The 19,612-nt window shown below is 46.0% G+C and overlaps 1 protein-coding gene across 4 annotated transcripts in view; it reads left to right on the plus strand.

Annotated features, from left to right (window-relative positions):
• The window catches only part of Dpp6 (dipeptidyl peptidase like 6), an 846,101-nt gene that overhangs the window by 611,626 nt on the left and 214,863 nt on the right, over window positions 1–19,612 (plus strand). For all 4 annotated transcript variants that reach the window (XM_051152206.1, XM_051152208.1, XM_051152205.1 and 1 more), the window contains exon 5: window positions 8,666–8,740. In XM_051152206.1, coding sequence (XP_051008163.1) covers window positions 8,666–8,740 — 75 coding nt within the window. The remainder of the gene's footprint in view (window positions 1–8,665; window positions 8,741–19,612) is intronic.

The following is a 19,612-nucleotide window of genomic DNA, read 5'->3' on the forward strand; positions in this document are numbered from 1 at the left end:
TATGAGTTCACGCATGGGAAATTTACTCTTATTGTAGTGAGAGGTTTGTTTCTCTTTCCATATAGAGTTAGGAATGCTTTTTTTTTTCCTCTTAAAGGAAACCTGTTACAGCCTCTCTTTGGCACACTCAGAGTGCCAACCTTGCTAATTTTGTGATTTAGATCATCATTGTGTGAGGTAAGAATGGCTTGACCTAGGCACTGCAGTATTGTGACAGTCAGTCTGATCCCTGAGGCTGCTGCTGAATGATGAGCGAGTTGGTAGTTTGTGTGTGGTATGGATTTTCTGGGCAAAGGCACAGTTCACACCCAAGGCAGATGCATCTTGGCACTCTACTTCAAATGAATCACTTCTAGAACTTTCCATTTACTATTTTCAGACTGCAGTTGACCCTGGGTAACAGATGCTCCTGAAAGCAGAACCACAGATGAGGGCTATAAGCCATACCTCCAGCGCAAGGAGGGCATTTGTCTTAGTAGGCTGAGACCATCTTCTGCCTCTAATAAGGATACACTGCTGCAGTACTGTGCTTGCTACCTGGGGGGTGCGGAGGCACCATCCTATGCTAAGGGGTTACTCCTGGAGGTTACTAAATGTGCTCTGGGATAAACAAGCTATGGAATGTGCAACTGAGCATAAAGATGCAACGGAGACATTACCAAGGTCAGGGAAGACCGAAATGGAGCTACCGGAACATTCTTCAGCGGCTAACCTCCCTCCCAGGCTGCTAACTGGCTACTGAGCCGTGTGCTTTCCCTGGCATTCACTATAATGACCTCAGTTCCTGAGTCCAGCTGGTTCCAAATGATGAAAAGGAGGGCAGAGGCAAACTCGGAAGTCTGCCAGTCCACAGGCCTCCTTCCTCACTCATGAGGGCAACACAGATGTCCCTTTGAGTTTGACAGGGATTCAGTTGAATTGCACGTGTGACCTCTTGTGAGTCCGTACACCCTTTCGATGCTTGCCTTCTGCCTCACCTCAGCTTGAACGTTACTTCTCTGTGAGTTTCACAAGGAGATTGTTCTAAAAACAGCAAAGATTTTGCTTTCCCCAACTGTCTGCATGCAGGTAGGAACATTCTACTGCTTTACATAGTTTCTCCCCCCACTTATACCCACTTCTATAATGCAGAGCGTTGAGTAAGACAGGCTATAAAAATATTGTTAAAATTTTTGAAATCTTTTGGTTTTGGTTTTTTCAAGACAGGGTTTCTCTGTGTAGCACTGGCTGACCTGGACTCACTTTGTAGACTAGGCTGGCCTCAAATTCACAGAGATACTCCTGTCTCTGCCTCTCTGAGTTCTGGGGTTATAGGCATGGCTATGAAGACTGACAACAAGCTTTAAAATGATACTAAGTAAAACTATGATAAAAGCTTAGTTAAACACTCGTTTTATTAACATGCATTAATGATATATAATAAAGAGTCTTGTACTATTTCCATATATTTATATGATGTATTTTATCGTATTCACCTCCGCTTTCCTGTTTTGTCCCATCCCACTCCTGCTGAACCCTTTGTAATTCATCCCTTGTTGATTTTCATCACTCCTTGGATTTTGTTGTTTTGATTAACCAATGAGTTTCATTAGAGTTCTTTACAGGACTTTAGGTAAAAGGTTAACTAAAAGGTACTCATGTACCTTACCATTGGCTAAACTGATGAAGAAACTGTCTCTTCCTCCTTTATTATCCATTTATTGCCTATAGATCATGATGGAACACATGACAGAGCATTTAAGAAAAGAAACATTTGGTTTGGCTCAGTCCATCATGACACAGGCACAGAGGTCTTGCCCCTTTTGTAGCGGTGAAAGCTTGCAGCAGAAAGAGTCCAGGTCATACCAGATCAAGAAGCAAAGAGCTTCCATTAGGACTGGGCTAAGTCATCAAAGCCCACCCCTAGGGGCCTGCCTCAGCCAGCCATGTCTAATATCCCAAAGCTGGGGAGCAAGCATTCAAAACACAGGCCTATGGGAGATACTTCTGACTCAAGGCACAACCTCATATGTCAGACTGAACAACTAAGATGGCCATGAAGTCCCCATACCCAGAGAAACATGTGGGTGTCTGTTTGCTTTTGTTGTTGTTATTGTTGCTTTTACCTACAGCAGTTGTTCTCAGCCTCCCTAATGCTGCAACCCTTTAACACAGTTCCTCATGTTGTGGTGACCCCCAACCAGAAAAGTATTTTGTTGCTACGTTATAACTGTAATTTTGCCACTGTTATTAATTGTAATATAAATATCTGATATGCAGGATGTCAGCTATGTGATCCCTGTGTGGCTCATGACCCACAGGTTGAGAACTGCTGACCAATAGTGAATGCACACAATATTATGTTCAATGACAACACTCGCTTTGCATCCTTGCTGTGGCTGGGTCTTATTATTACTCCCTTGAAAGTTTACACTGGCCGTAAGGTGATAGCAAATGTTATTTCCACTTTACGGAGCATGAGCGATTAAGAATTTCTCGAACTTCCACATAGAAAATGAGTTGTAATGAGATGCAAATCACAGGCTTCTGAACTCAGGCCAAGCTTAAAACAGTCTAAGTTTGCAGAAAAGTGAACAGAAAGTGGTAAAGACTAGAGAATTCAGAAGGTGGCTCCAGTCGTGTGAGCCTTTGATTCTGAATTCTTTCAATGGTATGAACTGCACTGAGGGACAAGGACTCTCCTGGAAGGCTCTGCTGGCACCACTGGAGAATATGTGACACTCACAGACACACAGACTACAATCCAAATTGTGATAAAGTCTGTAATAGCTTTTAAAGTCAATTATTTAGCTCAAACACAAAAGAATTTCTCAAAAACTAGGAAGCCCGGGAGCTGTAAAAGGAATGGCAGCTGTATTTAGCCTACTGTGTGAGTTTACATTTTAGACATTAAAACACTACAGAGATGGGCACTGCTTACAATTCAGGTAATGAACAAAGACACAACATTTGAAATCTACAAAGAGCTCTTCCACGTGGACTGGTGAAAGTCAAGGAACGAGTGGAAGGAGGAGAGGTCACAGGAATTGCTCAGTGGGGGCTGAACGGAGCCTTGGTGCTTAGGAAGGTGGTCACCAATACAGAGTCTCAGAAAAAAAATTATTACAGGTGGTTTCTCTGTCTTTCTGTTATTCATATTAGCAGAAAAGATGGGGCTTGTGCCTACATGCTCCCAGCCACGGAGGTAGGGGGTAGGATCATCACAAAGGCATAAAGGAGCTGGGACTTCTCTCAGGGTACCTCGAATGCTTGCTGCCTTGGGTGCTCCTGACCCTCCTCACAGGCTGGATACAGCCTGACCTGAGTGCAGGAGGATTCTTCTCGCCTACATTACATCAGCTGCAGCACTGCCTCCCTTATAACAAATGAAAAGCGAACCATTTATTTACTCAAAAAGCATTAGCTATAATTCAGAGGCCTTCACTACAGATGCTAGATAGGTCATAAAGGGTTGTGTACAGTCTTAACCCAGAAAACGTGCCGGTGTCCATAACCGGAGTAACAACATACTTGGTGTGGTGCTTTGAATGGGAATGATCTCCATGGCTCATGTGCTTGAATACTTGGTCCCCAGGTGATGGGACTATTGGAGAAAGATTAGAATCTGTGGCCATAGCGAGGGAGTGCCACCAGGTATGGGCTCTCTCTGCCTCATGGTTGTGCCTCAAAATGTAAGGTCTTAGGTACTGGTCCAGAACCATGCCTGCCTGCCTTCCGCCGTGCTCCCTGCCATGATGGCTATAGACTCCAAGCCCCGGAAACTGTAAGCCCCATGTAAATGCTTTCTTTGATAAGTTGACTTGATTATGGTGTCTTATCACAGCAGTGGAAGAGTAACTAAGACAGCCCTTAATGGCTAGCATGAATTGAAGAGTAGTTTTGAAACTACGTACAGAAAATGTAGGCCCGAAGGGCTTCCCAACCTTTAAGGGAGAGACGATACCAATTTTATGTCATAATTCCCTGTCATGTGTCAGAAAACTAGCTCCCAAGTTCTTATGACAATGAGGAAGTAGAATTCCTCCGTAATAATCAGGAATAGGTGAGGCATTTGGGGATCTTGTCCCATGATGACACAGGTGGCTTTGTAATGAGAGGAAGAGACACCTGAGCTGCTACCCTTGCTTTTATCTCAGTGTCACAGTGCAGCCAGACAGTCCTCACCAGATGCTTCTGTCTCTTGGACTCCCCAAATTGCAGAACTGTGAACCAAATCAACTATTATTCTCTATAAATTGCTGTATCTCGGATCCTTTGCTTCAGCAATAGAGAAAAACAGAACAAATAGTGGATGATGGAGAAATACCTCCCAAGTCCACTTTGTAGCCAGCAGCACCTTGCGATGGAAACACAACCAATGTACTACTAGAGAGCAAGTTTTCTCGTGCTTACAGATGCAGAAATTTATACAGTAATATATAGCATGGGTATAGTGACCCCAGAAACATACACCGGAGATAATACATCATGGGTGGATATAATTTATTTGGGGAATGTAAGTTTGGCTTCACATCTGAAGATAAAACAATATCATTTATGGTATTGACATGCTAAAAAAGAACAAAACAGCAAAATCACCTCATACATCTGTGAAGCACATCATAAGAAGCCAACAGACATGCATTACAAAAGCAAGGCAGTAATGAGTAGGCAGATGACATCACCAACAGACACTCAGACGCCACCAAAGGAAAGGGTGAAGGCTGACTACCTTACCTTCACCATCCGGCAAGCTAACAGTGGCTGCCTCCTTCACGGCACCAGCATCGCTGTGTACTATGACTGAGTACCACTTAGGAAAAGAAGAAGGATCTATTCATAGAAAAGATGACTGTGAAGAAAATTCCCAGGAGTCTATCTTTAAAAGCCACAAACCCAAATTTAGCAACACTTTTGAATGTAAAGTCAAGATGTCCCAATCCATTAAATGCCTGTATGATAGTAAGTTATGTGTACTGGCATTGAGACCTCATTCATTTTTATAATCTATGAAACAGTCATCATATTGAATAATTAGAGATGAACATAACAAAACGTGGTGAGACCTGCATGCAAAACATCTACAAAACTGTTGAGGGAGACTAAAGGTTGGAACTTGCCTCCTTCCTTTTGAGGAGAACAGACAGTGTGAAATAAATAGGCAGGGTGGATGCTATCTTAGAACAGGGTTAGGTCCCAGAAAAACAAGCAAAATTGTGCTTTGTGGAACTGAGACAAAGCTAGTTATTACTTTATCCATCTATTGGCCACTGGAGGCCGTACTTAGAAGATAGCCTGGAGGATGAAAGCTTGAAACATTCGAGGCAGAGAAAAGAAGGCAGATTTTACATCACTGCATGGCTGGTCTGCTCTGGGAGCTGTAGAGAAAGGAATCTGGGAGTGAAAGGAAAAAAGGAAGCAAGGTGGGCAGGCTACGGCAAAGGCAGGGCCAGGCTGGGCCTGGTGCTCCTCAGAGGCCTCTGGTGAGTTGGGAAGCTGACAGGGATTGCCAGCGGGGCGGGCGTTATGGAAGGTGAGTTACACATTCCAATGACGTCACACCCTGACCACTGAGGAGTTGCCGATGGAGGGCCTGGGTCTCAAGGAAGTGTGCTCTCCCCAGCTGAGGGTGGAAGCTGAGACATGAGAGTGAGGGATCAGGAGATTTCCACGGTACTCTGAGCAAGCGAATAGAAGACATGGAAGAAAGGAGTCAAGAAGGGAGAAAGAACAGGGTGACAGCTGAAGGAAGGGGGAGTTGGCTGCGCTACTGTGAGCAGTTACTTTCATCTGAGAGGAGGAGGAAGCAAGAATAGCAGGAAAGAGAGGCCAGAGGACTAGGGGATTGGGTGGCAGTGGGGACTAGAAGTGACCACAGGACATCCAGGCAGAGCTGCAGAGAAACAGGTGTCTACTCCCGGACCCACCCAGGTTTCAGCAGGGGTGGGGGCAGAGTGTACACTGGATTTCTCAGAGGGTACATGGTTTTAGAGTCCTGAGCCTGGATGGTGTCACTTAGCAAGTGATTTCTCTGGAAAAGTGAAGCCCCCAGTGTTGGCCCTGCCCTAGGAAGCAGGCTTGGACTCAGAGAAAGTGGGAAGCTCTAAAGACAAGAAAAGACTTAGGAGGGAGGTGGGAGGAGTGGATATGGGTGAGTGTCTGTGCACACATTGTTAGGATTCTGCTTCAGGCAACCTACCTGTGACGTCATTGCCTACCTGCCATGGGGGGCGTGGTCCTGCTCAGTATATAAAAGGACAAGCCTACCTCACCCCTCTCTCTCTTATCCTTCCCTCTCCCTCTCTCCCTCTCCCTAACTCTGTCATTCTCTCTCTGGGGTACCCTTCCTCCCCGTTCCCTTCTCTCCCCATGATCACTTAGTAAATCTCATATAATCTAATATCTGTTTCCTGGCATCTTATTTCTTATTCTCTTATTCTCTTATTTTCTTATTTTTAAACACAAAATTGGTGGTCCATACAGGGAGCGAAGCAGAATACAAACACATATGGTATGAGTGCTGGAAGCCAAGTACAGAAAGTATTGCAGAGAAAAGGAAGGACAGGCTATCGAGTGTGGTGACAGCCGAACTATGGCATTTACCAAAACACCACCCTGGGTACCTGGAGAAGAGTGATTTGCCTAAATAATGGAGATGGGATGCAGGAGTTTAGGGGTTGAATACAGGAATTTGGGGGTGAGATGCAGGGATTTGGGGTGGCATGCAGGAGTTTAGGAGTTGGATGCAGGAATTTGGGGGTCAGATGCAGGAGAAGGGCAAGGAAACATCAGAGCACAGAACACTCAGGCAGATTTGGCTGGTCAGTTGTATGAGGGTAAGGCCAAATTACATGTGCCGCAGGTGACAAAATGCCTATGAATGATTGTGCCTAGGAACTAGATTACCACAAAAGCCCCAACCTACCCCTCCCATGGTCAAACCTGAGGGAAGATCGCACTACAAATTACTTCAGTGGGGATGAGTGCCATTTGTGCAGAGTGATTTATCAAAATCCGTTTAACTTTTGCAAAGCCACAATTCATCATCTCTCTATCCCTTAAATACTTGACCTACAAAAACACCGATGTGCCCACATCCACAGAGACACGTGGGCCAGGTCTTTGGTGTGGCCCTGCTCTTGGTCACAGCTGATGGGAACAGCTGTGAGACTGTTTCCTTGTTTACACCATCCAGGTCTGAGCTTCTCTGTGTGATAAGGGTTACTGCAGCCCGCAGGACATTGGAGTTGTCTCCGCCATGGCAGGGACACATCTGAGACATCCTGCATTGGTCCTGTGTTAGTGTGTCAGCCAAGAGAGCAAAGAGCATTCTGCCTTCTCACTTAGCTCTCACACTGTGAACCGTTGCTTTTTCCCTGTGAACTGCAGAACACTGTGTTTGCCACATGGTTATGTGTGGTAAATCTTGCACTTACAGGAGTCCCCAGGTCTATTGTTCCTTAGGGGTAGAAGGTTGTCGTGCCTGTACCTGATGGAGAAAATGTGGTGGCAGGCTTGGCTTTGTGTGCCTATTACAGTGCAAGAAGTTCGGTGCTAGTGGCTCGGTCATATCTAATCAGTAAGATATCTTTAAACATAAATGCACAATGCACAATGCTACATCCTGATCAGTTGATGAAAACGTGGACACCAAGGCATTAGGAGCTTAGTCCTGGGGTTCCCCTGGATGAGAGGACCCAGTATGCACAGGTTTGGAGTTCATGGTGACTTTTGGGATCAGCTACTGAGAACCACCCTGCGTTTAGTAAGGACCGGGTAAATGAAAGCATATCCAGGTAATACAGCTATCCCAGAGAGCGATAATCCAAACAAACCAACTCTTGCAATCGTTTAAAGATCTCATTGCATGAGAAGAAGCTGAAGAGACACAGAGATGCCTAACACAACACCACCTCCAATGGCATGTCAAGAGTCACGTGGTCACTGCAGCACTGTGGAGGGATGGGCACCAGGCAGAGGATGAGGGCCTTTGGAAGGCGAGCAGGAGTGTGTGCAAGGACAGAGGGTAGGGTGGGTGAGAGAAACCTCATGGTTGGTGACGTACTTATAAGTGAATTTGGCAGAAAAGCAAGCCTGCCCTCTGTGTGCTGCCTCCTAAGGATTCCCACAACAGTGAAGAGACAAGTTACAGAGCTGTGTGTGTAATCCTCTTCTGTTTTAGTAGCAACTTTGCTTAGCATATGCTTCTAAATATAAGAACGAAAGAAAAAGATAATTAAGCATTGAGAGATCAGGGTCTTACAGGACAATGGTGCTTGGTTTTCTGTTTGTTTCTATTGATCTGCTTCTGTAAACACTATAAGGAGTGTTTTGTTGAAACTTGAAATAAAACACAAACAGATTTTTAAATTTCAAAACAGGCTTTCTCTATGTAATCCTGGCTATCCTGGAACTACCTCTGAAGACCAGGCTGGCCTGGAAAGCCTCCCGAGTGCTGGTACTAAAGGCATGCGCCGCCACACCCTGCCACAGATAGAATGTGTAAAGGTATCTATTAACTATATTTTGATTGGCTAACTGAGAAAAGCTGTAGCCATACTTAATGTTTCTGGTTCACTGCTTAGCTTCACTTAGTGGAGGATCATGAGGACTACACCAGTGATACTACAGGACTTGGATTGCTACTGGCAACACTTGTAAATTCTGTTTTCTTTTCTTCCTTTAGGAATCCTTAAGAGCCATCAGATATGAAATATCCCCGGATAAAGAGTACGCGCTGTTTTCCTATAATGTGGAACCGGTGAGTCTGGCCCTCTTCTATCTGCAGAGGAATCATTCTCTCTCCTGCTACCTTCTGAGAGGACTTCCTGACACACTTCCCCCATGGTGTGGAACCCTGAGAGGGTTTGCATACGTAGGACAGCTTCTTTAATGTGTCATACTGCCACATAGGAGAGAGGAGGGAGATACAGACTTTCTAGGCAGGAAACCAATGACTCCTTTTAAGAGCTGTTTCCTAGGATGTTCTGGGGAGATGAGTCTTCTTGGGGATACCCCTTGTTCTTAGATTTCCCCATCTCCCAGTGAAATGGTCAATGTTAGCCTTAAAACAAAAGGCAGCTGCCAGTGGGCTCTGCCTACCCTCCCTGGCTGTGCCAGAGTCCTGATGAAAGCTGAGTCACTTTCTATATGTGTATACTGGTTGTTGGTGCTTAGTGAGTTCCCAGCCCCTGAAAATTTTGCTGGAATTTTCTGTAAAGCTCTCACCCTGGGTTTGAGTAGCTTCCTAAACATCCAACCCTGGCTTGACTTTTCTCTTTCCCACCCCTTCCAGATCCTCTAAGATCATCTTACCATCGGTTAAGAGCCCCTGAGATGTGTCTTTTCAGAGAGACTCTATGGTGCATCTGGCACACGATGAGTATTGATTTCTATCTCATGGCAAAAGCCAGGGATGTTGGTATCAATGGAACAGCGATCCAATTCTAAAACTTTCTAAAAAGTTTGGCAACCAGGTTATTTTTTTCTAATAAATGTAGACCTTCGAAACTCTATCCTCATTTTTTTAAATGTCTTTTTATTTTCTTCCTGTGAATTCTCTGAGACAATTGGGCATCAGGTGAGTCTGAATCCTAAAGGTAATTTTCACTTGGCACCATTTTGTTTACTACACCCAGCCTTCGACTGGCTGCCCTGAGCTCTGAACAGCTGAGCATGGCACCCATAGACGGCTAGCTCTCTTCACTGTCCTCAGAACCTCTCAGAGCTGTAGCTGGTGTGAAAGAGAACTGGAAGTGCTCTCTCTGCCTGAGGTTGTCTGGAGCTGTTTAGGTCAGCCAACAGTGGGAGCCAGTGTGTCCTGCCCCCTGACACCTCTAAGGAGAAGTCCTGTGTGTTTGTTCCTCAGAGTGCTCTGAAGGAACATTCTGTCAGGTTCTCACTGGAACATGAGTGCTCTTGCGTCGGTTCCACATATCTGTGCACAGGAGGATCCTCGGCCAAGTTCTCTTTTCCTCCCTAGGACTCCTTTTGACAGGACACCCTGGGATACCATCACAGCTGACAGTCATTTGGTACAACTGATGAGTCTTTGCTGCTTGGGACACTAGCTAGAAACGAGACCCTTGATGTGACTCTTTCCCCACATTGGCAGTTCTTATTCAAATTTGAAGTAAGACCGAAAACTAAAGTTCAGTTCATTTTCTCAGCCAAAGAAAAATACAGGAATTTGAAAGGACTCAGAGAACAATAAGAACATTTAAAGTATAAAATAGTATTTGCTTCTTTTGGTAAACACATGAGCAAAAGCAACTTAGGAAAACAAAGGGCTTCTTTGGCTAATACTTCCTAGTCACATCCATCGTTAAGGGAAATTGAGGCCAGAACTCAGGGCAGGGTCCTGGAGGTGGACACAGAGGGAGGACTGGCCCACTTTCTGCCTTACTCTCCACTTGCTGCTTTATACAGCCCAAACCACTGGTTTGGGATGACGCCTCTAACAGTGGTCCGAGCCCTCTCTTCTCAATCATCAGTCAAGACAATTCCTCACAGACTTGGATGAAGGCAGTTCTTCAGTTGAGGTTTCTTTTTCCCTGGTGTTTCTAGACTGGGTCAAGTTGACAATAAAAACTAACTAGTAAAATATGAAAATTCTACAGTTAAAAGAGCATCCTTCTAACTTGAGCAGAAGGCATGGCTAATGATTTCGGTACTGAGTGGCCACTATGCTATCGCCGTAAGCACAGATTCCCAGAATCCCCTCTGTTTTGGAGGAGACAATGAAAGGGATGCGCATGGACTCCTGCGTGCCTGTCTGTGGAGGGGTGAAGCAGGGGTGAAGCAGGACCTCCTAACCAGATGAACAACACTGTAAGCATTCCTAGGAAAAGAGGTGTAATTATGGAATAAGTAGGATAGGACAAGGCTTCCTACGCTGTGCTTAGTAATTATTATTAAAATGGTTAGGATAATAATGCAATGATTAATTTACTAATAATATAAAAGAACTCATACTCAAAGAAACCTGAGAACTGTAATTAAAGTTAACTGTTTCCTTACCACAGCTCATGTTGAAAGGTTTGGTATCCCCAGGGGGTATACAGCATTTTCAAAGGGGCAGAGTTTTTTCATTTTTAATATAGTATCTTTATTAATTTTTCATATTACATATCATGCTTGTTTCTCTTCCCCTTACCTAACTCCTCCCAAATCCCTCTCACCACCCTACCTAGCCAACTTCATGTACACTCTCTCAGGAAAAATAAAACAAACAATAAAAGTACACATAAAAACATAGGGATCCATTTTTTTCTTAGACATCTAAACCCAAGCATGTGGCCTGCCCAGTGTAGCTGAGTGTAATGTCACTCCATTAGAGAACACCCCCAACAGACATCAACCACAAATAGCTCCTCCATTACAGTTGGGGCTCCATGCCTGCCTCCCTGTAAAACATATGAGTTATCAAGTGTAATGGAGAGAGAATAAACTCAATCATGTTTTTCCAGTTTTCCAGACATGAAGTATCTCTGGGTCCATAAGCAGCGTGCCTGGAATGTGGGGTTTCCTGTTTCTATGCATGGGATCCCAGCCTTACGGTCTCAAAGTGTATCTATTTTCTATTTTCACCATCTCTTTTCTTCCCTAAATATCATTCCCGCCTCAAAGAGCTAATGTTTGTCACATGAGTTCTGTTTTAGAGATAGAAAGGGCTTAGTGTCATTTCTTAGGACAAGCCTTCTGGATAATTCTCTGAGAACTAAGCTGTGTCAGAGCAATAGTAGCCTTTAATTTGTGGTTTGAAAGTGATACTACCATCCAGAAAGTAAAAACTGTATGTAAAAAAAAAAAACCACTTCATTGGCACAACCCTGTTTCTTCATGCAGAGAGAGGCTGACAGGCATAGTGTGTTTCCTATGCTCTGCAGAGGAATAGAAAAAATAATTGATTATTTCAAAATATAGATATGTTGTGTGAGAGGAAAGAGAAATTAGGGCTGTAAAAGATCCCTCCTCAGATAACACTTTCCTTGAAATCCCTGCAGTCTCTGTCTCTGTCTCCGTCCCTCTCTGTATGTGTGTACACAAGTCCAGTGTTTAAAGAGATCAGGAAAGAGGGTCAGTGAAGGAGTTCAACTGGATCCCCTGGAGCTGGAGTTCCCTGAGCCACCTTACATGGGTACGAAGCATTGAACTTAGGTCCTCTGAAAAACCACTATGTACTCTTAACCATTGAGTCATTTCTCCAGCCCTCATGTTCTTAAAAATAAGAGTAATGATAACATTTACTGATCGTATATGCATACACACATACACATATTTATAATCCCACCAAAGATGTGCATGGAAGCCCATGGAATTTAGATAGGATTCATTTCACTATGTATGCTGAATCAGGCCCACGTTTGGGCCTTCAAGCTTTGCATAAATAATATATTTCAAAGTTCCCTAGATGGTAAAAATAGGTTACATTAACTAACAAAGTGCAGGAAAAAAATGTAGATTTTTCTCAAATAGGAACTTTGCTTTGTTCCTGTAGTGCACTCACTGCTCAGCATCAAAATGTCTTTCCTCTGGACTGAACAGGATGCGAATGTAAGAGGAGAGGCAAGCAGCTAAACGCTGTATGCACCATCTCTTATAGGATGAAGACAGTGTAGAGGATGCCCCTTCCCTCTGAGGAAGCAGACATGCCACCACCTCCCCTGTAAGGAAGAAATTCTACATAGCACACTTGTGTTCCAAGCAAAAAGCTGTAGATGGTACCTCACAGCTCTATGGCCTCTGAGGAGGAAGCTCTGCACAGCTTGCTCTCTCCTCGGAGGGAGAAGCTGTGAATCGTACCTCCCAGCCTTCTCCCCCTGAAGAAGCTATGCAGGAGACCTCTGCCCTCTGAGGAGAATGTTTAAATAGCACCATGTCTCATCTGAGGGAGCAGCTGTACACAGAACACCATGTGCTCTGAGGGGGGAGATGGACAGGATTCCTCACTTCTCTTCCCTCTGAGGAAGACGCCATATGTGGCTCTTCACGCTCCTCTTCCCAGAGGAAGAGACTGCACAGGACACCTCTCTCTTGTGTGAAGGAAGCTGACATAGCACATCATCTCTGTGAGGAGGAAGCTGTCCAACACGTCTCTTTCCTCCTCTGAGAAGGAGGCGGCCTCTTTATTCTGAAGAGGAAGCTATATGCTGCACACTGTTCTGAGGAGGGAGCTAGCCATGGCACCTCATACTTCTCCCCCACCCCACCCCCAACCCTAGACAAAAGCTCTTAAAGGTGAGAGAGCTTTCAACTTCCTGTTACTTAGCTTTGAGAAAAGCAAAGATGGCCAAATGTCTGATACTTGCCTAGAAACCAGAATAGGGAATATTTTAAGAGTTGGAGAATTAGAACAATGCCACTTTTTGTCTCACAGGAAGAACAATTACCTGGGGTTGCCTACACCCCACAGATCAATTTCTGGCTTCTATGCCAATGCCCACAGGGCATACTGGAGATAGCCAAGGAGACATATGCCTGGATAATGACACTAGCTGTGAGTCTCAAAGTTATCCCTACCAACCACACCTGTACATAGCATAGTGATTGCTGCTCCAGCTGGCTAGGGTGTCATCAGTAAATATGAACATAAAATACAGGGCTGGTTTTGGTGACAGTGCATAACACAAAACTCTTATAAAAGGGACAAGAAAATCCAAGGAAACATAACTACGAATTTGTTGCTAAATTTTAGATTTAGTTACTACACGCAAAATTCAATGTTTCACCAGGATCCTCGAGATAATCGTAGCAGTGCTATAGCTGACAGTGGCCTTTTAGGAAGTCCTCACTTTCATGGTCCTCACATGAGGATTCAAAAGTCCATACCCACTGCAAGTCCTCAGCCTGCCCAGCTAGTCCTGATTGCCCAGAAACCCCTGCAATGGGAGGAGAGATTGGCTTCTTCATAACTCTTGCTCTTCTCTGGAGAAGATGAGTGACCCACGGGACTCCCTGGAACTGCCCCTCCCACATCCACGTTCCTCCTTCTGTGTCTCCTTCCAACCAGCTTTCTTTAGCAGCCAAGTCTGCTTGGCACAAGTGGGGGTGGGGGTTGGGGTAGGGGTCGAGGTGGGGGTGGGGGGATGCTGGTTTGGTTTTAACTTTGCTTTGTAGTTTCATACAAAGTAATGAGTTTCCTTGTGGCGTTTTCGTACATACGTTGTTCTTGTTGGCCTCACTCCTCAAACCTGCTACCCACGCCCTTCCTCACTGGTAAGGGGCCCTTCATCTCCTAGAGCCCTCCCTTCTGCTTTCATGTTCTGTGGGTTTGATTACCTCTTTTCCTCTCCCTCCAGAAGATCCCCGTTTCTGCTCTCATGGTCACCTTTCTAGTTTCATGAACTGCATTCCCCCATATGTATGTGAGACTTAAAATCTAGGCTCTCATATGACAGAAAACATAAAAACACATAGAGATTGTGGTTTAGAACCCACTGTATTACATTTAATGTTTTCCTGAAGCCATCATGACTTTCTTTATGGCCACGCACAGTTCCACTGCACTTTTACAGCATATTTCCCCCATTCCTCTGTTGATGGGCACCTAGCCTGGGCTGTGGGTTGGCAACAAACATGGCTGTCAGATAGCTGAGATGGGGAAGCCTGGGCAAAAGTGGTAGAAGGACATAGTGGTCATTGGAATATAAACGCTCAGGTGGTGCATTGAACAAAGACACGTCTTGTGATGAGACTAATAGAAGAAAAGGGCCAAGAAGGGAGGAGCTGAGGAGTTAATGGGTGCCAACAAGCTGTCCTGGGAGTAAGGGGTGGGCCCTTGCTGGGGGATATCCTCAGTGGTGCTTGGCTGGAAATGGGACTAGAGAATTAGAGACAGTCCCGTTGTGGGAGATGACACCAGGAAGAGTTCCCAAAGGGAGCAGGGTGGCTTCCTGAGGGCCAGGCTTCTGGTTAGGTAGGACAGGGAAGCATCAACATTTCTTGGAGAAGCAGCAGGTGCTTGTGAAGTGAGGGGCAGTGAGGAACTGGGATGCACAAGCCATGGCTGCGAAAGGCAATAACAATGCTCCTTAAAGACCACCAGCTCTGGCAACAAGTGAAGCTTGTGTAATTGGTAATAAAGGAAATGAAGAAATGTAAATAAGGAGAGACACAGGTTTGCCAAGTGACAGAGATTATATAGAGCACCCTTAATTGTCCTTATTGTGAGTGGCTGTCACCATAATGCAGCAAGGGGGAGAGAGCCTCAAATCCTTCCTAGAAGATTTGTTCTTCCTCTCCCATTCTGCAGCCTGTGATTGAGGGTGAGCCGCTTAACAGCAATTATATGCAGAGACTTAAGGCTGCTTAATATGGGACAAGCTACCCTGGCCATCTGAGCAAACAGTTAGGGCTTGGAGACTTACTGTGGACCATTATCACTACTTTGTGGCTGGAGATTTTTCATACTATTGAAAACCAGAAGGATTAGTAAACAGGGTGGGTTATCAGCGATTCCGTTTGCAATTCAGCCCCCATTGTGTCACAGAAGCTATTCAGGAAAATGTCCATATACGACACGATTGTCCACTTAGCACAAGTGATATTAAACAGCCAGAAACACTCCAGCATATGTGCTTGCTTTTCTTCTAGACAACCAGAATGATGACTTCAGTGGTAGCAGACAGACTTCTCAGGGTGTAACTTCAAACCCTTCTGAGTTCCCACTCAGTCCTCAGTGTGTTCCTCTGGCCCTCACGGCATCATATGGAAAATGCCTTGGATTTGGTCCTTCTCGGAGCAGAAGGTTTTCATCTTCTAGCAGGCGATGTGTCTACCTCACGGCTTACTTTATTTCTGAGTTTTAGTATCATAAAAAGCCTGAGCATACAGGATGGAGCCCTTGGCCATAACCTAGCAGGATCTGCATGCTAATGCATGGAGTGCCACAGCTAGACAGGCCTGGCTGCTACAGCTGCTGTGGTGACACTTTGGACCACATCCATTGCTACAGCTTTTGAGTCCCTAGAAATGACTGATCAGGTGTTGAATTGCCGGGACAATCCCTAAATCACATGTCGCATTTGGCCCCTCAATGCCTTGCCACCATTAGGTGGGTAGAATTTGATAGGCTCCACAGCTCTATTTACAAGTTTCATCACCTTGCTTGCATATGTGTGTGTGTGTGTGTGTGTGTGTGTGCGCGCATGTATATTTATGTATTTGTGTGTGTGCACATGTGTGTGTGTATGTATGCTTGTGTGTGTGCACATGTGTGTGCATATGCATGTGTGTGTGTGTGTGTGTGTGTGTGTGTGTGTGTGTGTGTGTGTGTGTACTTGAGTGAAGGTGAAGGAGAAGAGCTCATCTTCCGGCAGTCTGCTAGGTAATGAAGGAACTGCAATCTGGAACACATCGTTCTTTGAAATGAATAGAGTGGGTGGAGCAAGCACAACGCTGAGACATGGCTGTGACTATGCTTGCACCTCACCCGCCTGCTCACAGCTTTGGGCTTGCTCCATGATTTCCGGCTGCCATGACAGCTGCCAGAAATGACCCATTATCAAAAGAAGAGCAAAACTTTTTATCATCAATATAAAAGTTAGCTTAAGAATGTCATGGGTTACAGAGTGGTGTTTTCATACATCTGTCACTAGACCTTGTCCTCATTCTTTTCCCTGTCCAGCCACCCGTCACCTCTTGGTGACCCCTACTCTTTCCCCAGATGCCTCTCTTCTGCTTTTAAGTCATGTGAGTTCCCCTGCCCTCCGTCCTGCCACCCTTCCCTATTCAGCTCACTTCTCCTCTCATGATCCCCACCCCTCTTCGTAATCTTAGAGTGATAAATACGGTAGTCCTGGAGGCCGTGAGTGGAGTGGATGGATACCTGGCTGTAGTTGGATGCTCTCAGCGATAGTGTGTAGCTGAAGAGGAGAAATTCACCACCTCTCCTCCATGGTCAACCGCTGCGAACAGAAGCCTAGTGGACTCAACTCTTTCTTTCAGTCTGCTGCCACCCCTCTGCCATGTGCTGAGTCCCAGGCCTCCTGACAGCTACGGCATATCCCCATTTACAGAGGAAGACACTGAGCCATAAGGAGGCCAATGGTGTCTCCAGTACAGTTGGAGGCTATGGTGCAAGTCACACCCTGGAGTCACCTCTCTGGGTACCATGATGTGACACGCTGGATCAGCAGGCCTCTGTACTCTCCCCTACCACCACATAGAAGTGTGCAGGGATTCTGCCAGCATGTGCCTTGGTTTCTCTGCTGCAAGTTCTGACCCCTCATGGAAGAACTGAGGTCACTTCTCCCTCCCTGTGGGCATCTTGGCTACATATATGCTCAGCGGTAATAAGCTGCCTCTTTCACCTACACAGCCAAGAATCCATCCTGTCCCTAGGCCTGGTGAATCTTCCTCACGATCTTATGTGAGGTCAATGTCTCTCCCTGAGCCACTTTATCTACTGCTGTAGCCCCAGCACAGGGTACTTGCTGATGGTGGAAGTGCCCAGATGGAACTATCCCACATGCTGACTCTCAGGCCCTGCACAACCCTACCATGCAGGCAGGACAGGCAGACATCTTTTGTGAGTGCTCCAAAGTTTAAGACACAATAGCCCTGATGGCAGTGACCCGACAGGGTGTGTCACTCTGCAGCTCTCTCACCATGGCTCGTCACTCATGGTTTCCATGTCCCCTTCTGGCCTGGAGTGACTTTAGACACAGTGGGTAGAAGCTGAAATCATCTTGTCACCTCAGCTTGGCCCCTTCCTGCCAGTAATATCGTTGCAGTAGAAAACACAGCTGTTTGCTAAGACTCTGAGCCCAGGTCCGTGTCCATCTGGCCTGGGCATCCCTGCCACTTCCCAGCTATTCATATATGCCCCTACCTCTCCTTATCACTGCTGTCTGGTGTGGCTCATCCCTGTGTGTCACCTATGGAGCCGTGTCCACCTCCCCATGGTCACTTGGAATCACACTTCCCACATCACCCTGTGTTCTCCAAATTGTCTTCAAGGTGACCATTCTGTGTGCCAGACAAGTGACCCATTCCTCAGCTTAGTCCCCTCCCCATCCCCCCACCCCCATGTTTCCCCTGCCACAGTCTTCTGTGGGTCTCTTCTAAAAGGGTCCTTGTTCGGTAGTGTCCTCTGCAGTGTCCATCGCTCTTCCGCTCTCCCACAATGCCCTGTGCTTCTCTGAGCTCCAGGCTTTGCCTTCTGCTGGGGGCACTCTGCCTCCTCCATGTTCTAGGGTTTATGGGACTTGCTTGTATGCATAAGGGAGTTCCTGCATGGCTAATGGGTCACCCCAATTATCTGAACTAGAATGTCTTCACCAACTTGGATGATTGTTCTCTATAGCCACATGAACAGGGCCTCCTTCCTCTAGGCTGCCCCACCTATGCACTGTAGCCCAGAGAGCACCCACAATTAGAACAGCATCTCAGACAAATACCAGAAGGAGGTGCCAGATACTAAGTGGGGGTCCCTTGACCCTCCACACTCCTCCTTCTGGGAGGGACTGTCTAGAGTCCACATGGCCACCTGTGATGGACAAGAGGGCACTGCTAGTCTCTTGTAGATGGCAGCAGTTTGGCTTGGACGGTGGAGCCCGACCACACAAAGGGCTTTCCAGAGTGCAGCAGGCACCTCTCTCTGACTGATTCATAGCTGCCCCTGCAGGACACATACCCAGAGTTACACAGGAGGGTCACTCACATCAACTGCTGACGGCCTCTCCCAGGGGAGGGGAGTCAGTGTGAAGGGAATGTTGGCCTATGCTGTTCAGAAAGCCTGTCACGGCTGGAAATAGCAGCAGCTTCTGGGGTTTTAATTTCTTTATTCAGATGGGCTTTGGATAAGCCACAGAGACAAGAGATCTACTCTGCTGAAGAGTGTCTCATTGCCATTCATGAGAAGAAGCCTTTAACACAATAAATATTAAAGAATGCCTCACAGCTGATTTTGACAGCTCAGAGTGCACCAGATGTGCATGCCGCTACTGCCACCCTATTGTTGTGGTGTCACCCACCTGTCGGAAATGCTGTCCTTGCTTTCAGCTAAGAAACATTTTTTTACGATGTAGTAAAAATTGAATGTTTTCTTCTTCTTCCAGTGATAAGTTTTGTGACTGCTGTAGTTCTGTGAGTCTTAAGACCTGTATAGACTCTGTAACCAAGACCATAAATCAAGGCCCTGAAATGCCTCACTGAGTTCAAAAGCCCCTTGGGCTGACCTTGTAGGCAAGCACCTCTCCTGTAGGAACCAGGCCCGACTGGGCTGCCTGCCTATCTTGCTGTTTCATGTCCTGCTTCTAGCAGCTTCCATGTCTGTGTTTATCTTGGTTAGCTAGTCATGTTTACTGCTCTGAGAACGGGCCCCTCCCTTCCTCGAGACTTTTCCTCCTGTGTGCAATCACCTCTTGAGGGATTTCACCTGGGAGGAGGATTCCTGTTTTGCTGCCTATAAGAAGGCTCTTTGGGGGTTGGGGATTTAGCTCCATGGTAGAGCACTTGCCTAGCAAGCGCAAGGCCCTAGGTTCAGTCCTCAGCTCTGGGGGGGGGGGGGGGGGGAGAAAGAAAAACAAAACTGAAAAGAAAAGAAAAGACTAGTCCCCAGATGTGGTGGCGCATGCCTTTAATCCCAGCACTCGGGAGGCAGAGGCAGGAGGATCTGTGAGTTTGAGGC

The sequence above is a fragment of the Acomys russatus genome, chromosome 10 (genome assembly GCF_903995435.1).
Source record: "Acomys russatus chromosome 10, mAcoRus1.1, whole genome shotgun sequence".
In the NCBI taxonomy this organism is placed as follows: domain Eukaryota; kingdom Metazoa; phylum Chordata; class Mammalia; order Rodentia; family Muridae; genus Acomys; species Acomys russatus.